Here is a 19,652-nt window from a genome sequence, read left to right as displayed (position 1 = left end):
GTAAATTAAAACTGGAAAAGGACAAGAGTTTAGTGGAGGCCAATACAGAGACACAAGTTAGTTTTGTACACAGAAATAAATACTGACCTAATCCAATCAAGTGCAAGAAGAAGATTTGGTAGAGTGTGTGTTGACCCAGGAATGATGCCCTCCAACAGCTAGGGACTGAGCAGGGTGCTCTCATTCCCATAAAAAAAGTTGCTGCTAGATTAGAGGTGAGTGGGCTTCCAGGCCCATACAGACAGGAGTGGCTAAAACTGGCAGGAGGCAGGCAAAAGCTTCTAGACAAGAGCTGCCTTTAGGTAACTTACTTTCTTTGAACTACTGCACTTCAGAGCCAGATCAGTGACGCTTGCTGTAGCATTCACATAGGTGGCTCAGTTTAGCAAGGATCTCTCTTTGCTAAAAGTACCAACGCTGACCATGTTGGAAGGCACACTGTCATGTGAGCCCGATTCTGCTCTTACCTTCACCAGCATAAAAATCAAAATCACTCTCTGAGAACAACGGGCTACACTTACACAGGAAGTGAGAGGAGAAGTGGGTCCAGGACTGAGCTCAGGAACCTAAGAAGAGGCCCTTTTCCAAGGCCACAAGCATGGAGAAGGCTACAGGCTGTGTAGATAATAGAGGGCTTTCTATTCTCACACATTCCCCATCTGAACCCTGAGTTTGACTATGGACTAGGATTGTACATTAAACCTTAATCAGGTTTCTGTAGCTCCAGGAACTAATGACTTTTAAAGGGAGGTTAATGTATAGCTAACTATACTTCCAAGAATCATTCCTAAAAAATATCTTGGATCCTAAAGCATGCTAAAGCTTCACCCCCTGCACCCAGGCCCCATGCCGATGCCCACCTCCCCTGCATCCGGACCCCCACATCTGCATCCAGACCACCCCCCACTGAGCCCCACCTACCATGCATCCAGACCCCTCCCACTGAGCCCCTCCCCCCTGCATCTGGACCCTCACCCCTGCACCCGGACCATCCCCATTGAGCCCCCCACACTCAAACCCCCACCCTGGCAAGTTCCACCCCCCCGCACCTGGACAACCCCAATAAGGCCCCTGCCCCAACCAGCTGCACCCAGACCCCCCACCCCACCAAGCCCCATTCCCCCAGCATCTGGACCCCCTGCCGAGCCTCCCACACCCAGACCCCCCTGCCAAGTCTCAACCACCTGCACCCAGACCCCCCCAACGAGCCCCTGTGTATTCAGAGCCCCTCCAAACCCAGACCCCCACTGTGCCGCCTGCACTCAGATTGCCCCACACACCCCACATCTGTATCTTGATTACACCCATGCAAACCCACTGAATACACACTGCAGTTGCACAGATGCAGCGTAGGAATTGCTCAGACCCGAGGTCCATCTAATCCAGTTTTATCTCAGATGCTTCAGAAGAAGCTAAAAGAATCTGGCAAAAGGCAGACGTAGAATACTCTTCGCTCAGGAAGCTTTCATCTTAATCCTTACTAGAGGGAATGGCTGAAGCTGTGAAGCATGAGGTTTTTATTCCTTCCATTTCAAAGCATGATTTCTGCTCCCAGGATCTCTAACTGTTTATGCATGAGAAGGGGAAAAACCCCAGCTTGACTTTCAGATCCCAGGCCAGGTTTGCAGGATTGGCAGTTTAAAAAAGCCATCTCTGTCTGTGTGACTTGAGCAAATGGGTTTTGTGATCAGATGTAACGTGACCATGCCGTGTTATTTTTCATCACTTTCGGGGAGTGAGCTGCTCTCTCGTAGAGGCTGGAGTTGTGTGCGAGGAGTGGACAGCATTTTTGCTATTAATATGCTGTTCTTATTTTTAGGCAGCACATTTTATTTGACTACCATCGTGTGACCCACCATAGTAATCTAGCACCAGATGTATGGTGTAGTGGGAGACTGGGAAAGTGAAACTTTTAATCCTTCCCCTATAGTCTTGACCTCCTGGCTCTTGTTTCTCCATGATGCATCCTTTTCACTCCTGTTTGTATAGGTGCGTAGAGATACATCTGTCTGGCAAGCCCTGCTCTTTGAAACATCAAGATAGAGGAGTCAGCCTGAAGGACAAGTCTTCAGAGCGGTAGAAGGAAAAGCTGTGAAGTGCCTGAGAATAGGGGCTTATGAAAGTGCCTCCAACTACAACTACAGTACTGACATAGAACAGTCTCTCCCAGGCTTAACAAGGACTGGTGTGGCATCTACTAGTGAAATCTCCTTATGTGCCAACCGGGATAGGATTGGCTATGAGACTTCCTACAATCATTTTTCTACCTTCCCAGAGGGACCGGCACCAGCTGGCACCGCAGGTTGTAGGAGAGCACTCTTGCTGCTGCCTCAGCTGATGGTCACAGTGGTGAGCCCACAGGGAGTCTGCAAGAATTTCTATTTTAAATGCCCCAATCACACCTCCAACTCACCTGTGGCACAAACCATCCCTTGATGAGTGGGAAGCTTAGAGGCTGCCCATGCTTGCTCAAACCCTCCCTTCCTTGACTTGTTTCACAGGCTCTCCAGTCTCAATTAGCACGTATGGCCCTGAATATTAAGATGACCTGTCCACACTGCACATAGGTTGTTTCTTTTGGCCTGTGGCTCACTCTCTCAGCGTATGCGCAGGGTGCCCAGCCATTTGATAGCATCGTCATCAGCCAGGTGGAGAGCCGGTAGCTTGCCAGCAAAATAAGTCAGTGGACACTTGTCAAGGATATGCAACAGTCTGAAGTTGACTACATCTACATCGCGGATCATTAGAGAAACCCCATTTAAAGACACTGGCTGAAACCAGCCTCATGTGAGACAAGTGACATCAGACAGGAGCACAGTACTCTGGTGTTGAATAGCAGAGGGCAAGGGCTGATGTTCTAAGTGTCCAGGTGCTCGCATCCCAGGTTGAGTCAGACAGTTTTCGGTACATATTGTTCTGAGTGCCAACTTTGGCTGCTGTCTTCTTCAAGTGGTTGTGGGACATCAATGGTGTATCCAAAGTCGGGTGGAGGTAAATTGGGTTTGGGTTGTCCCGCAGGCATGGGCCGTTCAGGCTCAGCTGCAGGTGCCATTGACTACAGTAGCCTGCCGTGAGCTTGAGATCATCAGTCAGGACCCCGTCTCACTCATCGGTTATCAGTCCGAGTTGCTCAGCAGGAGCGGGGATCTTGAACATCCTGGGCATTATTACCACTCTTGTGCGGAGGACGAGATGCGGCCCAGGAGCCTGTAGCAGGACTGCAGGTTTTCTGTCACGACAGTAGGGGCAGTCAGAAATCAGGCTTGGTCACTTCTGACATTCCTACTTTCCTCACACAGAATGCAGTCTGCCCATTGTTTGCTGGGCCAGGCTTTTGCCAAGGACCATGTAGTGTTCTGCATTCCATGGTACATATACTGGAGGACCAGTTCCTGGCAGCAGCCAGGGGTCTGTGAAAGCCTGTTGGTCGCAAACTCACTGCAGTCTGGCAGCCTCACATACCTTAGGAGTTAGAGAATTGATATAGCAAAGCAGCCCAGTGTTTGCCCCTGGGTAACTGCAGGCTGAAGAGGTATTATAAAAAAAGGTCAGAATTCAAGCAGTAGGGTCTTCCACAGCTTCAGTCCTCTGCTATGAAAACTCCATTGGACCAATAGCTGGCTCTTTCAGCTAAAGCCAGAGTCCTTTTTCTGCTGGAGTGGTTCTCTGAGTGTTTATCGGATAGTCCAACTGATGTGATTACCAATGGGTAGCTAGAATGCAGGAAGTGGGGAGAACACACATCTATAGCTTTGACAGCAGTAGGGGAGTGGAAGGACAATAGTGAGGGAAACACACAGCTCTTGTATACGGGCTGAGCTCTGCAGGTCCTAGCACCTGCGATGCACAGCCCTTATTGCCTAATCTACCCTTTTCAAATTTACATCCCTATGCATCTTACAGCTGCCCTTTCTCAACAGTGGCACTGGAGAACTAGCATGTTTCCTCTGAGCCCCTCCTACATTCAGCTTTCTATGTACACACTCCTCTGCCATTACACACCCATGTTTAAGATTTTTAGGGAGAGGAGGGGTGGCTGTGACTTTTGCGTCCCTGTACAGATGCCACAGTGGGAAGGTAAATATGCACATTAGCTCTGAGAATCAGAGATAGTCGCCTACTGAGCAGTTAAAGAGGCTTCGCATGTTTCCAAGCAGTGGTGCTGGAACTTTTAGAGTCGGGGTGACGTGTGTTCACGCCCCCCGCTGCTCCCTAGAGCTGGGCCATGGCTCCGGGAGGGGGAGATGTGGACAGTGGTAAGGGGACCAAGGCTGGGGGTGGTTGTGGAGCTCTGGGTGCGAGGTTGGGAGCGGAGCCCTGCGTAAAACCTCGGGGTGTTGCAGTACTGCTCTCTCCCCCCCTCCCCCCGCATCTTTAGTTCCCACGCCTATGTTCCCAAGAGGAGGATGTGTTCCTTCAGTCAAGTTAAAAGTAACACAAATGCAGGCACACTTCTAATGCAGTTCTTCAGTCATCAGGGCATCAAACTGATCATATTTAAAAATCATCGATCTAGCTTTGGTGTAATAAGACAGCGGAAAGCTGATCTCCTGTGGATTCCTGATAACCTATGATGAGCACTTTCAGTACTTAGACCCCCCCCACTACAGACAGGAAACCAGCATGTTTTTCAAATATTCTCCTGCCTCCTGTCACGCTCTGGCATTCTGCAAATCAGAAAATGCACCCCCCCCCCCCCCCCCCCGAAAGCCACAAAAGATTCACCAGGAGTTCCACACTTACAGTCAAAAATAGGTTTAGTGGAATGTCTTTAGTCACAGCTGTAAGCAGCAATACTGAAAACACTTAGCTTGCACATCTCCATGACAGTACAGAAAGTCTCTTGGTTTGTAGAACCTAATTTTTTTTAAAAAAAAACATGAGACAGTGACATCCTTGCAATTATTCACAGAATGGTTAGATTCCCTTTAACATAATGCTACTTTCCTCCTCCTTCACTTGCATGAAACAACTGAGTTCCTACCTTCGGCAGCTGGCAGTAGGAAACTGTGTTTAAATTATAAATAACCTCATTACTACTTAACTATATATACAAATAAAATGTATTAGCAAGTAGCTAGTTCCAAACTGGGATTCCTGGAATATAGCAAAAAATAGGGTTTGGACATTCAACCTTGTTATAAATCAATGTATATGAAAAAGGGTCATTTGGCAGTTCTCAGAATGCCCTAGTTAGAACTGGCTACTGGCCTCTTTCATCATCTTGAAAAAAATCACCTCAGCTATATACATATGTTTCATTTAAATTACACAGCAGCTTTTATCATCCCAGAGCCGCTTCCACAGAAGTCTCCAGCCATCAAGTCAAGTGTGGTATTTCAGGATGATAGGTACTGTAAGAGAGGTAAAAAACAAAACAAGTCTTTAAAACCATACATATACAAACCTAGTATCGATCAGTATCAGAGCTGCAGAAGAGAAAAAGAAAAGGTTACTCGCCTTGTGCAGTGACTGTGGTTCTTCGAGATATGTCCACCTATGGGTGCTCCATTTCTGGTGTGCATGCGCCTTGCAAGCCCTTGATCAGAGATTTTCTGTTAACAATGTCTGTTCAGTCCACATATGCACTCTATACAACCTTGTGCCACGCTCTGAGCGTGTATAGGGCTGCACGGGCGAACTACCCTCATTTCCTTCTGTATCCGAACGACCAACAAAAACGGGGAGGAAGGAGGGCAGGAATGGAGCACCGATAGGGAAACGTTTCCAAAAACCACTGTTAATGCACAAGGTGATTAACCTTTTTATCTTCAAGTGGTGTCCCAATGGGTGCTCCATTAGGTGGCTCCCGAGCAGTATCCTCACCAGGAGCAGGGGGCTTCAGAATCCAGTCCAAGACTGAAGACGGTACAGCAGAACCAAGCACTGCATCAGATCTGATGACATGGACCAAGGCATAGTGTTCAGAAGAGGCATGCACTAGGGTCCACTTAGCAGCTCTGCATATCTCAGACACAGGAATGTTTCTGAGTAATGCTGTGGAAGTTGCTTGTGATATGGTAGTATTATCCTTTGGCGTGGCAAAACACAAGCTATATCATAGCAAGCGGTAATACACCCAGAGATCATCTTGAAAGTCTCTGTAAAGAGATCTTGGACCCCTTTGATCTTTCTGCAATGAAGACAAGTATAGGTGATTTCCAAAGTTGCTTGGTTCAATCCAGATAAGAGGCCAATGCTCATAGTACATCTACTGTATGAAGGGAAGTCCCCCGCTCAGATTTATGTGGGTTAGGAAAAGGTACCAGTTGATGAATAGACTGGTTAAGATGGAAATCTAACAGCACCTTAGGTAAGAACTTTGGGTGTGGTTGTAGGGAGACCTTGCCTTTGAAAAATATTGTAAATGCGGGGTCTGCCATCAAGGTTCCAGTTTCTCCAACCCTACGGGCTGATGCAATACCTATTATAAAGGCCATCTTCATAGATAAGTGAAACAAGGAGCAGGTTGCCATAGGTTCAAATGGAGGTCCCATAAGGTATCAGAGTACCAGATTGAGATCCCAAGTCACAGTAGGATCCTTAACCTAGGGATAAAGATTCCCTAGACCTTTAATAAATCTGAAGGACATAGGGTGCGCAAAAATAGAAACCCCTCTGGTGGGGAATGAAATGCTGATATCGCAGTGAGATGAACCTTTGAGATAAATTATAAACCCTATTTTTAAAATCCAGCAAATAATCCAAGATGGTTGACAGTGGAGACGATTCAGTGGAAATGCACAAGGGGAGTGATGGTGACACCAGTGGTTGAAACTTCTTCTATTTCTGAAGGTAAGTAATTCGAGTTGACTCCCTTCTACTGTTCAGAAGTAAAAACAGTAGACTTCTACAGTACAATCAAAAAAGCTAACTGAATGTTAGGAACCATTGGGAGATAGATAATAAGAGAGAAAATATCATAATGCCACTATAGAAATCCATGGTATGCCCAAATCTTGTATACCACATACAGTTCTGGTTGCCCCATCTCAAAAAAAAAAAAAAGATACATTAGAATTTAAAAAGTACAGAAAAGGGCAACAAAAATGATTTGGGGTGTGGAACAGCTTCCATACAAGGAGAGATTAAAAAGACTGGGACCGTTCATCTTAGAAAAGAGACAACTCAGGATACCATAGAAGTCTACAAAATCATGAATGGTATGGAGAAAATGAATAAGGAAGTGTTATTTACCCCCTTCACAGAACCCAATGAAATTAATAGGCAGCAGGTTTAAAACAAACAAAAAGAAGTACTTCTTCACACAATGCACAGTCAACCTCTGGAATTCACTGCCAGGGGATGTTGTAAAGGCCAAAAGTATAACTGGATTCAAAAAGATTTAGGTAAGTTCCTGGAGCATAGGTCCATCAGTGGTTATTAGCCAAGATGGTCAGGGACGCAACCTCATGTTCTGGGTGTCCCTAAACCTCCAACTGCCAGAAGCTGAGACTGGACGACAGGAAATGGATCACTCAATAAATTGCCCTGTTCAGCGGGAAGCACCTGGCATTGGTCACTGTCAGAAGACAGGATACAGAGCTAGATGGGCCATTGGTCTGATCCAGTATGGCCATTCTTATGCTCTTATAATTAGTAATATGTGTATTCCTGTTCAGCAGGTGAATTCTAATCCCATGAACCATCTAGGAGACATGCTTGTTTACAAGCATCGTCCACCAGGGAATTAGGTGGGGGTTGGAAAACAAAAATTCCCAGTCCTTCGGGAAACATTTTATTTTTTAACCGCCCCCTTACAAGTTGGCAGTATGGTGGCAGGAGTTTGCCACACATTTGCTGGATCCAGGAATGCTTCATTAATGGGTAGCGCAACCCAAGTGAGTGTTGCCAACTGCAGAACTTCCAGGAGCTTGTGATGTGAGTGTAACTTCCTTGAGAGGTATCTAGAGGGTGTCCACCACCCTCTTCACAAGGTTCTGGAATCGACTAACAGCGTCAGTCATCGATGGTGGAGGCACGTCTGTCTCAACAGGAGACAAAGAAAATAGGGGCCTGAGTGGTAGTCTTTTTGTTCGCCCTAGCCTCTTGTCATCAAAGGCCTCCTTGTGTTGGGGGTTTGGTGGAGGAGGCTGTGGGACTCTAGTTTTCTGGTGTGGTGGAGCCAGAGATCTGGCAAATTGCTGCTGATACACTGCCCAAGGATCCCAGTATGGCCAGTAGGGAGGCCCATATGGGAGAAGGGTTGGTACCCAGGACTGATCCCACCATCCCAGACATGGGCAAGGGGCTTTGTCAAAGTATGGGTTCCAGTAATGGAGACTCCTGCACTGATAAGGAGAAGACTGAATGTCTCCTTCATCCTCTGCAACATCCTCCAGTGGGCCCAGTAGAAAAGGGTAGAGAATCCTGCGGTACCAGGAAGCACTCATCATCCAGAGACTGGCATCTTGGTACCGAGAGTCATTTGGAACCCATAAGCAGCAGGGACTCTGGTTCGTCTAACACTGACATGTTGCTGAAGTAATGGAATTCCTGCGGTACTGAGTGGGTCAGTGCTGATGCAGCAGTTGGCTTGGGCAGTACTGTAGGTTTGTAGCATGTAGGCACCAGGGCTGAAGATGTGTACTTTGATTTTGTCAGTACCAACAGAGCCAAATGGGAATGCAGTGCTGGCAAGTTTGAAATAGACAGTGCCGATCTGGAGGCAGACGATACTGGGGCCTTGCCGGTGCCGTGTTTCTCTGAAGTGATCTGGAATGTCCCTGCTCCACTAGTACCACAGGAGGAATCTTTCACCTCCATGGTACTGAGTCGAGAGTCAAGACCTCCGACACTGTAGACCTAGCACAAGATCAGGACTTCTTGGGAGCTGGCTGTTTGGTGGGAGACCAAGCTCCTTCCTCTTCAGAGCCTTCCCTGAATCCCCTGAGATCTTCCCCCTCTTAGACAAGCCATTAGTTGAAGTCAAAGGGGCACTGGATCTGTCTGGAGACAGATGTACGGGGCAGATGTCTCCAGACCTGACTTGGAAGTGAGTCAAAGGGAGCACTCCACCAGTAGCAGCTTCAGTTTGGTTCCCCATTCTTCTGAGCTTTAGATTTTAGAGCCAGGTGACAGTTACACCTTTGGGAGATGTGGGATTCTCCCAAGCAACAGATACATTTAGAGAGGCTGTCGCTGATCGGGATAGCCTACTGACAAGAGAGGCAGTGTTTGAAACCTGGTGAGCCAGGCATGCCCCCAGCCAGGCCAAATAAGTTCCCCAGAAAAAATAAGAGAGGAAAAACTGAAACCTCTCACAGCTGTCTAACTAATTCTGTACTAACAGCAACTAACCCTAACTAGGAACACTACATTAACTAAACAACTTCAAAACACGCTGAGACGGGCATGAGGTGGATATGCTAGGGTTCTTTGTCAGGCCAAGGCAGCCAGAGTGGTGCCCCCGCGCAGCCCTATATACCCTTGGCATGCAGCACAAAGTTGTATAGAGTGCATGTGTGGGCCAAACGGACACTGCTAACAGAAAACCTCTGATCCAGGACTAGGGAGGTGCATGTGCACCTCAAGTGTAGTACCCACACAGACAGTACTTGCAGAAGAACCAGATTTCCTTAGTCAACCAAGGGACCGCAAGTAAAAATATATTTCCTTGTTCAAATGGATGAAAATGGTACAGGGTCTTGTCCCTGTAGCATTTGCGCAGGATGCAAACTGAATCCATTTCCAACTCCCCAAACCAAACCTGATGGGATTGTCCATCAATGTCACTCCAGTCGCTACCATTCCAGCTGTTGGCTCTAACTCTTTCACTTCCTGACTGCATTTCAGCCGGATGAGATAGTCCCTAAGGATATTAGGTTTTTGCTTACTACCAAGGCAGGGCCTTGCATAAAGCTACACCTGTACCACTGCTCCTACATGGATGGGAGAATTTTCTCCCAAGATCAGCAGCAAGGAAGGGCCTTGCTGTTGTGCTGGCCTCCTGGGGTCCCTTGTTAAAACTCGGCCATCCATCTCAAAGGAAGGGTGGAATGACTTCTCTGCCTCAGAGCAGCGCTCTCTCTGGTTATTGTTTATGTCACTGTAGTGCCTAGAGCTCCCATTGCACTAGGTGCTATAGAAAACACACAGGACAGGGAGTTTACACTCTAAATAGACACGACAGGCTAAGAGTGGGAGGGGAAACAAAGGCACGGAGAGGGAAGTTACTTGCCCAAGGTCACACAGCAAGGCTGGTGACAAGGTTTGGAATAGAACCCAGCTCTGAGTCCCAAGCGTATACTCAAGCCACTGGCCCACACTGCCTGACAGAGATTATTATACAAGCCCCTTTTGAAGGGAGCTTTGTCTCAGAATAGACAAATTGCCATAGATTACAGGTATTTTCAAACATTTTCTGAGAGAAGGTACCTCAGACCCTTTGGGTCTTCAGTCCATCTCCCTTCAGACTTTGCAAGCTGATCACGGTGCTACGTGCTGAGTTTCCAGGAATAGGGTATCTCTTTTGTTGAGAAAGTGCAACTCCATCTCCTGCCTTGGTAATGGTTATTAGAAGGTCTTTGTTTAAACAAGAAGAAATTTCCCACACACATGCCTGTAATCCCAGCATGGCAGGGGTTCAGCACAGGCAAGGGGAGCCCTTGGTTAAAATATTGGCTGCATGTGACTGAACATCCCTAAGGAGCAAGACTTGGGGTCACTGGCAATTTCTGCTCAAGTGCTACTGATCAGGTCACATGTGGATAGCAAGGAAGTTCTAAGTGTCAATTTTAACATTATTTACAGCAAACAAAATGTTTCAATGTAAAAATAAAACCACCAACCATGCAGGGAAGGGTTGTCAATACTTACTGATGATCACTAGCAAGAGGATGACAGCAACCAAAGCTACAAGGGCCTTCATCTGCAAGAAGAGCGCAAAGAAAGGGAGGAATTACCTTCCTGACATGAGACCACATGTTTGGCTTGTTCTAAATTAAATGAGTCACCTCCCTGTTTAGATCCAGGACAAGGTATCTGTTCCCCTATCCCAGAATACTGTTGATGCCACTCCACAGACCAGATGGAAGGGAGTGTATTTCAAACAAATCGCTTTAGCTGACACCAATTCCTAAACCAGCTCTCTGGTGTCTCTTGTTTTAGAAAGCAGAAAATAGAGGGGAGTTTGGGGTAAGCTGCATACCTGATTTGGAAAAAAACACCCCAATATATCAACACAAGAGTGTGTATAGATGTGATCATATACAACATCTATCAGCACTAGAAAAATGTCCCCTGATACCTCAAACGCCGAGGCCAAAAATTTTCAAGCCTAGGTACCTAAAGTAAGACTCTCCCAAGTAACAGTATCCTGACAGAGCAATGCATGCTGGTACTCATGGTCTCTGCTGGCCTCAGCTCTGGATTCAAGATAAGAGTGGCTGCAATATGCCCCATTTTCATACAAGTTAGATACAAATCTCAGATTCTGGCAATCTTCTCACGTTACTCTTAATAGGACCAAATTTTAAGAACGTGCATTAAGAAATCCACTCCTTCCCCTCTCCATTTACTCACCTTGCACCCTCGCCACCACATCTGTCTTCGAAGCTGTTTGGATCGGTTGCTGAACGCTGTTGCATTGTCTGATAAACTTTCTGCATCACATGGAGAGAGAAAAGAATTAAAGGCATAGCAGCATGGGCACATCTAGAAGCACAAACACACCAGAAAAAAAGGCCTCCGGTTCTGCAAATTCACTTATTCTTAAACCATAAACTAGGAAACCAGGGAATATACACAATTGCCAAGTGCTTCTGCATAATTATATTGAAATTCAGCATGCTGTGTTTCATCAACATGCTGAAATTCACTAGCAACACAGTAGAACTTTGCCAACACAAACTAATGACTAGGAGACCGATTATAAATGGTGAATGCATTTTACAAATTGTAAGTGAACAGACAAGAAAAAAAATGGTCTTTGTCAGTTTGCATAAGAGTAGTTTAATTGTGGCAACACCATAAGTATACTAGAAACTATAAAAGTCATGGAAATCAGCATTACAAGACTTGATTGTAGTGTTCTGCAATTAAGCCTTTCTCCTGAAACACAAAGTGAAATTCCCAAGCATTTACAGTAATGAGAATTTTCAGCTCTGCAGAATAGCAGAACAAGAATGAGTGAGGTTCCACGGTAACTTGTAAGGGTCCCAAATACATTATAGCATATAAAGTCAAGACTTTTATAAGTGGACCCTTCAGGTTAAAAACACAATAGGCTGAAAGAGGGAGAATTAAATTTAAGTTGAAATATCCAGTAGGACTACTAAAAAAAAAAGCAAAATGCTGCTGCAAGTGACCAGCTCAAGCCAGCAACAGATGAGGGGTATAGAAATCTAGAAGGTATGTGAAGAGAACAGCCATGACATGATGGAGACTTACCCCTAGCTGGGAATGATACTAACTGGGGAGGTGTTGCAAACATCAGCAAGGTCAGAAAAACTATACAAAGGGACCTACAGAGGTTAAACATCTAGACAGCAAATAAAATGAAATTTAAGCTGGCAAAATGCAAAGCCAATACATCGAGGGAATACTAATCTGAAATGCAGCTATTCGGGGGAGGGAGGATCTCTTTCAAGACTCCTGCCTCCCCAGAGAAAGGGTAGGGGCAGAGAGCCGGTAAACAAGAACTTACAGTTCCAATTTAAGGGCAATGAAAGTCAATGCAGAGGTATCAAGGGCAGATTTACAAAGGTATTTAGGCACCTTGCTGCATCTTTAGGCACCTAAATATCTTAGTAAATCTGGTCCCAAGTCATGACCCAAGTTGATAACAGTGTTTTATATAGGACTCTGGTGAGATCGCATATGGAGCACAGCACACAGGCTGAATACCAGCAGGCTGCCAAGTCTTTACTCCTGGGAGAATTCTGCGCCACTGTGCATGTGCAGAATTCATGTCCCCCACAGATTTCTTTGTTCCCCAGCAGAAAAATGACTTTCTGATGGGTAAGCAAAGGGAAGACACAACAGCGGTCATGTGACCCTCCCCCGGAGTATGTTTTGGGTGCCCAGGACAGCCAGCAGAGAGGTAAATCACTGTGGGGCAGGGGGCGGGACTGGGGAAGGCCTAGCTGGTGGCTCCTACCCTGCGCCAGGCTCAGCTGCTAGTCCTGGCTGGGTGGGGGAGGACAGGACTTTCTCTTTCCCTGCACGGCATCCAGGGCTGGGTCAGACCCACCCCCAGATTTCTCCCCAGGCTGCAGGAAGGTCTGCAAACTCCCTCGCCTCCCCCTCTCCCCCGCTTCCTGCACCCATCACTCCTCAGCTACAGGGGGAGGGATCACTGTACGGGGAACTGCTCCCCCATCCGCCCAACCCCCTGCATCCAGACCCCCTCATACCCAGACCCTCCCACCGAGCCTCAGGCCCCCAGAATCCCACCTGCTGAGCCCCACTCCCCCTGCACCTGGACCACCCTGATGAGTCACCTGCACCCCCACTCCACTGAGCCCCAACCAGCTGCACTTGGATCCCCACCCCACTGAGCCCCACTCCCTCAGCATCTGGACCCCCCCACGGAACTCCCCACACCCAGACCCCCCTGCCGAGCTCTCTCTCTCTCTCACACACACACACACACACACACCCCTGCTGAGCCCCAACCACCTTCACCTGGACCCCCTTGCAGAATCCCATTACCATTGTACCCAGAACCCCCCAACAAACCTCCAGATCCAGATCCCCCCCCACACCCAGATCCCCCATTGAGCTTCCCCACACAGAACTCTCACCCTACACCTGGATCCCCCCCACACTAAGCCCCTCCACACTTGGAGCCTGCCTGCCCACACCTAGTGCACCTGGCACAGATGGGCAGGGCCCTGGGGTATTTCTGGGGCAGGCCCAGTCCTTGCGCTGTTTCAGGGTCAGGAGCAGCCTCACTGCTGAGTCCGTGTCCCGGGGGGAGCTGCAGAGTGATCTTCCACCTCTGTGCAGCCAATGGCCTGTGCTCCACAATGCCATGCTGGAGCCTCCACATTTATTTGACAAATAAAATTTGCAGAATTTTAAAACATTGTGCACAGAATTGTTTATCTTTTGGCGTAAAATCCCCTCAGGAGTAACAAGTGGAGGGAACATAAAGAGCAACTACCCCAAGTGAGGGGATGGAAGGAGCGATGGACGAGGAATATTTAGAGAACTCTTCCTGGGCTGTAAAGAGATGAAGTCGGGGGAGGAAAATGATACGCTGCAAGTTATAAGCACCAAGGGAAAGAAAATGTTTAAGGAGGCTCAAGGAAGTACAGGGATGAAAGTGGAAAAGGGGACACTTGGCTTCCCAACAAACAGACAGTAAGATTGGCAGTCTCAGGCTGGAAACAGCCTCCCAATGGAAGTGGTGTATCCATGGAGACACTTCAAATAGAGGTTTGTCCAGATTAGGATATTGTAGGAAACAATCATGCCCTGGGCCCATGAGAAAATGTGCTTTAGCAGGTCATCGTCTCGCTCTGATTTCCAGAATCTGCTGTCATGAAATGGAATCAATCTAACACCATTGCCCGGCAGAGAGGGATGAGGTGTACAGCAAAATAGCCACAGTCACCAGGGGAAAGAAGAGGACTTTCAATCCCTTCACTAAGGTTACTCACAGTGGTGTTTTAAAGCTGCCTAGAGGAGCATGCTGTTCCCCAGGACTCAACGTGAGGGAGGGGAGGCAGGAAGAGAGTTCTAGAATATTATTAAGTATTCCCACCTGATTTATCCTGTAAGTCATCCAGTCTCTCTCCTCTTTCAATCACCTTGGTGATGTTCTCCTGCATGACGTCAATGACTTCATCCACCTGGTTCTGGACACTAGAGGAAAGTAAAGCCATTAGAAATCACACAGGCCTAACAGTAGCAGGTGTTATGGACTCTATATTCCATTACCGGTGCTTCGGTGAAAGCTGTTTGCACTGAAAGAATGAGCAGCAGTTCACCAATGATACAGACAGACCCAATAGCGGAAAGGTCATTGCGACATTTGAGAAAGTCTGTGGTGGGCAGGATTAACCCTGCGTGTGATGCTGTTCCAGGAGATAGGTGGGTTCTCTCCATAGCGTCATTTACTCTGCAACACTTTCTCATCCTCACCCCACGCTCAGGCCAACTGCCTGGAAAGTTGGAGCAATATGTTTATAGATGAGGAATAGTCTTGGTCCATGAACTCAAGGGTGATTTTTCCTGGCTAAGGATATTAGCACTTTATTCTCCGAGGAAAAGGAAGGAGTTTTAATAGCATTTTGTTGCTCTTGCAGTTCCTGCCATATTGTGCTGTTTGACTTTTCTAATCCAGCTTCAGATCTCTCAACGTCAAGAGTTTGAGCTAGAACCTAGCTCTGGTTTCCCTGCATTAACCTCCAGGTCTCCTTCAGGACTCACTCCACACTGCAGAGGGGTATGGAAGTGGCTCAGTCTCTTAGATTGGGATTTTTAAAAAGGGGTTTACGGAACTATGTACCCAGCTCACTGAAAGTCAGTGTGAGTTGAGTGTCCATCTGCCTTTGTCTTCCTATCAAAAGGAGAGCAATGAAATGGAAGATCTGAAAGCATTCTCAATACCAGAGTCACTTTTTCAAACAATGTTGGGAGAATTAATTAAATCTCTTCTATCTTTGCTATTGTTGGGATGCTGTGATTTGGCAGGGACTGAGGACATCTGTTAGTTAAGTGTGGCCTTTTAAAGATCTTGTCAAAGATGCGGAGAGCTTGGAATGGAGGCTCTTTTGTTGCAGAGTAGTACGTTTCTTTTGTTTTATACATCTCAGTCACTATGTCCTTTCTGGAGTGCTAAACCTCAACACAGGGTTGTTAAATAGCCTGGGGATGAAAGCATCAGGAGGGTGTTTCCCCAAGGAAGTCTGCAACTGTATTTGAAGAATAAGTTGCATTTGCCCAAAATGTGTTCAAACAAATTTCAAAGGAACAGATGAAGTAAATTAAGATGAACTATCATATCCCAGCTTCTGAATTCCATATCAGAGGTTAGTCAACAATACAGGTAGTTATTTTGCTGCACAGTAACCAGGTTCAAATCCCTAAGGCTACTGCAAATTCAGAAGTTAACGGACAATGCCATAAAATAACACTCAAAAGCCACATATAACAAAAGTACTTGACTACATTTTGGAGATAATGCACGTTTGTCTTTACTGGAGATGGAAATCAGAAACAGCTTAGGGCACCTGCAATATAATAAGAACGGCTATACTAGGTCAGACCAAAGGTGCATCCAGACCAGTATCCTGTCTACCGACAGTGGCCAATGCCAGGTGCCCCAGAGGGAGTGAACCTAACAAGTAATGATCAAGTGATCTCTCTCCTGCCATCCATCTCCACCCTCTGACAAACAGAGGCTAGGGACACCATTCCTTACCCATCCTGGCTAATAGCCATTAATGGACTTAAACTCCATGAATTTATCTAGTTCTCTTTTAAACCCTGTTATAGTCCTAGCCTTCACAACCTCCTCAGGCAAGGAGTTCCACAGGTTGATTGTGCGCTGTGTGAAGAAGTCATATGAAATGTACTGGCCTCATGGGACAATGGCAAGAACAGTTGTCTCTGAGGCAGTAAAAGCTAAGCATTGGACAAAACCACCGTTTTCTTCAATGCAAGTAGGTTCTAGGCTCTTACTCTGGTAAGATTATTTTGTTCAGTTTCTTCAACTCATAAAATGCATGGATTGAATATATATCAAATGCCTTGCGTATACTGAATCTGCATAGTTTGAAAAGCTGATGTAAACATGAGAAGGAGAAAAACTCTAGCCATTCCCACATATTCTTGGATATACGTGTCATGTACTAATGGAAAAGGTCCAATGCTTTCCCTATGGCAAAAGATATATCAAAGAACATTTCCAATAGCTAATAATTCACGCTTCCTTAGCAACTACAATCTGAGAATCTCAAAACACCTACCACCAATGATTTCATCCCTGAAACACGGCCATGGGATAGGAAAGTATTATCCCTCCCCATTTCACAGATGGAGAAACTCAGAAAAGTGACTTGCCTCAAGTCGCAGAGCCAGGAATAGGCCTAATAATAATGATACCACCTAGCTAGCACGTATACAGTGCTTTCCATCAGTAGAGCTCAAAAACATTTTACAAAAGAGTTATTATCATCACCACTTTGCAGATGGGGAAACTGAGGCACAGAGAGGTGAAGTGACATGCCCATGGTCACCCAGAAGACCAGTGGCAGAGCCAAAAAATAGAATCCAGGTCTCCCAAATCCCAATCCAGTGGTCTTTCTGATAGTCCACTCTGCCACTAGTTTACACTCACCTAATTTTTCTGTCTCCTGAGACCATACGTTCCTCTCATCAAAGCAGAAGATATTATGTAGACAGTTATGCATGGGGCACGTATAAGAACTCCTATTATAATAAACCGCAGATTTGAAAAAAAAATCAGGGTTCAGAATAAATGAAGAAAGAGCTTTGGGGGTCTGCAGCTCAAGCAGTCTTACAATCTGAAAGGGATTTAAAATATACAGCACACAGATAGAGAAGCTGTCACCAAAACTGCTCCAGATGCGAAAGGCCTAGAGATGCAACTGCAACTATTAAATCGGAAGTTTCAAACATTTCGAGATGAATAGCGAAAGCCAACCCAGCACCACAACAATTGTAGGGCTGATCTTCAAATGCACAAATGTCCCTTGGGTGTCACACTTCTGGGGGCTTTCAATAGGAACTGGGCAGCTAACTGCCTTTTGTGCCTTTGAAAATCTCCCCCTACACGTGCTCATTGCTCCAAAACGGAAAAGAGGGAATCCAGTAAAAAACAGAATAGCAGCACTTGGCTTTTCAAACCTCTATTAATAAAAAACTGGAAACACGGCAGCATGGCCATGGGTGGTCACTAATTAGAGAGGGCTACGCGTCTGCCTTGGCATTTCATGCCAGGCTTCGCAAACCACTGCAGCCACACTTTTGTAGTTCCCGTCATCAGCAGACCCCTCTGAAGCAAACTGCTGGCTTAACATTGAGCTGGAGAGGCTGTATTTTTATATGGACGAAAACCAGGCACAAAGCATTATTCTACTGTCGCACAAAAAATAAACTAGCCCTTTCCTGCAGCATATCATAAATTCAGCATGAATTCTGCTACAGAAGCCTGACTCCCCACAGCTGCTTGAAATCTTCCGCTACAGAAGGGCAGGAAGAGCTGCTAAATCTATTGTTTGTCAACCATTCCCTATTTTGATGAAACAGGCCTGGATACTCACCCAGTGTTTCATCAGCTGCCTCTTAAATAAAGAAAACAATATATGACTCATGACCCAGGCAATCTTAACAGACTTTTTTTTTTTTTTAAACTTCACATTCCTAAACGAAACATGGTAGTAGAAGAAGTGCCAGCTATTCCAAACAGACCATCTTCAAATACCGGATCTACTAAACATATCAGAATCACTTCCAGTGAATTCATTTTCTTCCTTTATCATGACGTGTTGAGACTACCCAGGGGCCAGCAGATGCGCGCGTTTTACACTGGATGCACACACCCAAATACTCATATAATTAAAACAGTGATTCACGTCCAGCACCTAAACAAAAAGGAGTCATGTTGTCACAAAGCATAGGCAGTAGGACTTCTGGTGTCACTATAAGCCCTGGACAAACTTGGGTGACTCACAGGCAATTACTGCTTCCAAGCATAAGATGGGTGATGAGAGAAGAAAAACAATCACTGGAAAATTAAAAATGAAGGGGCCAATCCCGCTAGCCCTCTGTTTACCAAACTCTCACGGTTTCACATGCGGCGGGCGAGCAGACTCAGGGCTAACATTTGAGACACATTTACTTTGCTTCGCAGTATGTGGATGTTCTTCAAATTATTCATTGGCTTTAAAGTAATGAAAAGTCCTCCCAATGACAGGTCTGTAACCAAATTGTCTTGGTTCAAACCACCAGCAGGAATGTATATGGGATGCAAGCGATGTTACATTAGAGTCAGAAAGAAGAGGATCCAACGTGAGGGAAGGTGTTCAAGGAAATCCATGCTATGTACAAGACTCAAAGCATCAGTCATACACATCGACCTCTGAAAAAGGTCTGTATTAAATGGCTATGCATAGAATCATAGAATATCAGAGTTGGAAGGGACCTCAGGAGGTCATCTAGTCCAACCCCCTGCTCAAAGCAGGACCAATTCCCAACTAAATCATCCCAGCCAAGGCTTTGTCAAGCCGGGCCTTAAAAACCTCCAAGGAAGGAGACTCCACCACCTCCCTAGGTAACGCGTTTCAGTGCTTCACCACCCTCCTAGTGAAATAGTGTTTCCTAATATCCAACCTAGACCTCCCCCACTGCAACTTGAGACCATTGCTCCTTGTTCTGTCATCTGCCACCATTGAGAACAGCCGAGTTCCATCCTCTTTGGAACCCCCTTTCCAAAGAGGATGGTAGTTGTAGGCTGCTATCAAATCCCCCTCATTCTTCTCTTCTGGAGACTAAACAATCCCAGTTCCCTCAGCCTCTCCTCATAAGTCATGCGCTCCAGACCCCTAATCATTTTTGTTGCCCTCCGCTGGACTCTTTCCAATTTTTCCACATCCTTCTTGTAGTGTGGGGCCCAAAACTGGACACAGTACTCCAGATGAGGCCTCACCAATGTCGAATAAAGGGCAACGATCACGGCC

The 19,652-nt window shown here is 46.3% G+C and overlaps 1 protein-coding gene across 1 annotated transcript; it reads right to left on the bottom strand.

Annotated features, from left to right (window-relative positions):
• Positions 1-5,274: 5,274 nt before the first annotated feature.
• On the bottom strand, positions 5,275-15,432 carry LOC113407247 (vesicle-associated membrane protein 4-like). Its single transcript, XM_026655529.2, has 4 exons — positions 14,711-15,432; positions 11,524-11,603; positions 10,819-10,870; positions 5,275-5,354 (listed from the first exon to the last, which is right to left on the bottom strand). Exons 1-4 carry the CDS (start codon positions 14,829-14,831, stop codon positions 5,326-5,328), a joined length of 282 nt encoding a protein of 93 aa, XP_026511314.1. The 5' UTR covers positions 14,832-15,432; the 3' UTR covers positions 5,275-5,325.
• Between the last annotated feature and the right edge of the window lie 4,220 nt (positions 15,433-19,652).

The sequence above is a fragment of the Terrapene carolina genome, unplaced genomic scaffold (genome assembly GCF_002925995.2).
Source record: "Terrapene carolina triunguis isolate 2854851 unplaced genomic scaffold, T_m_triunguis-2.0 Scaffold210, whole genome shotgun sequence".
Lineage (NCBI taxonomy): Eukaryota > Metazoa > Chordata > Testudines > Emydidae > Terrapene > Terrapene triunguis.
The sequence above is the reverse complement of the archived record's forward strand: the minus strand, read 5'-3'. Positions and strand labels throughout refer to the sequence as shown.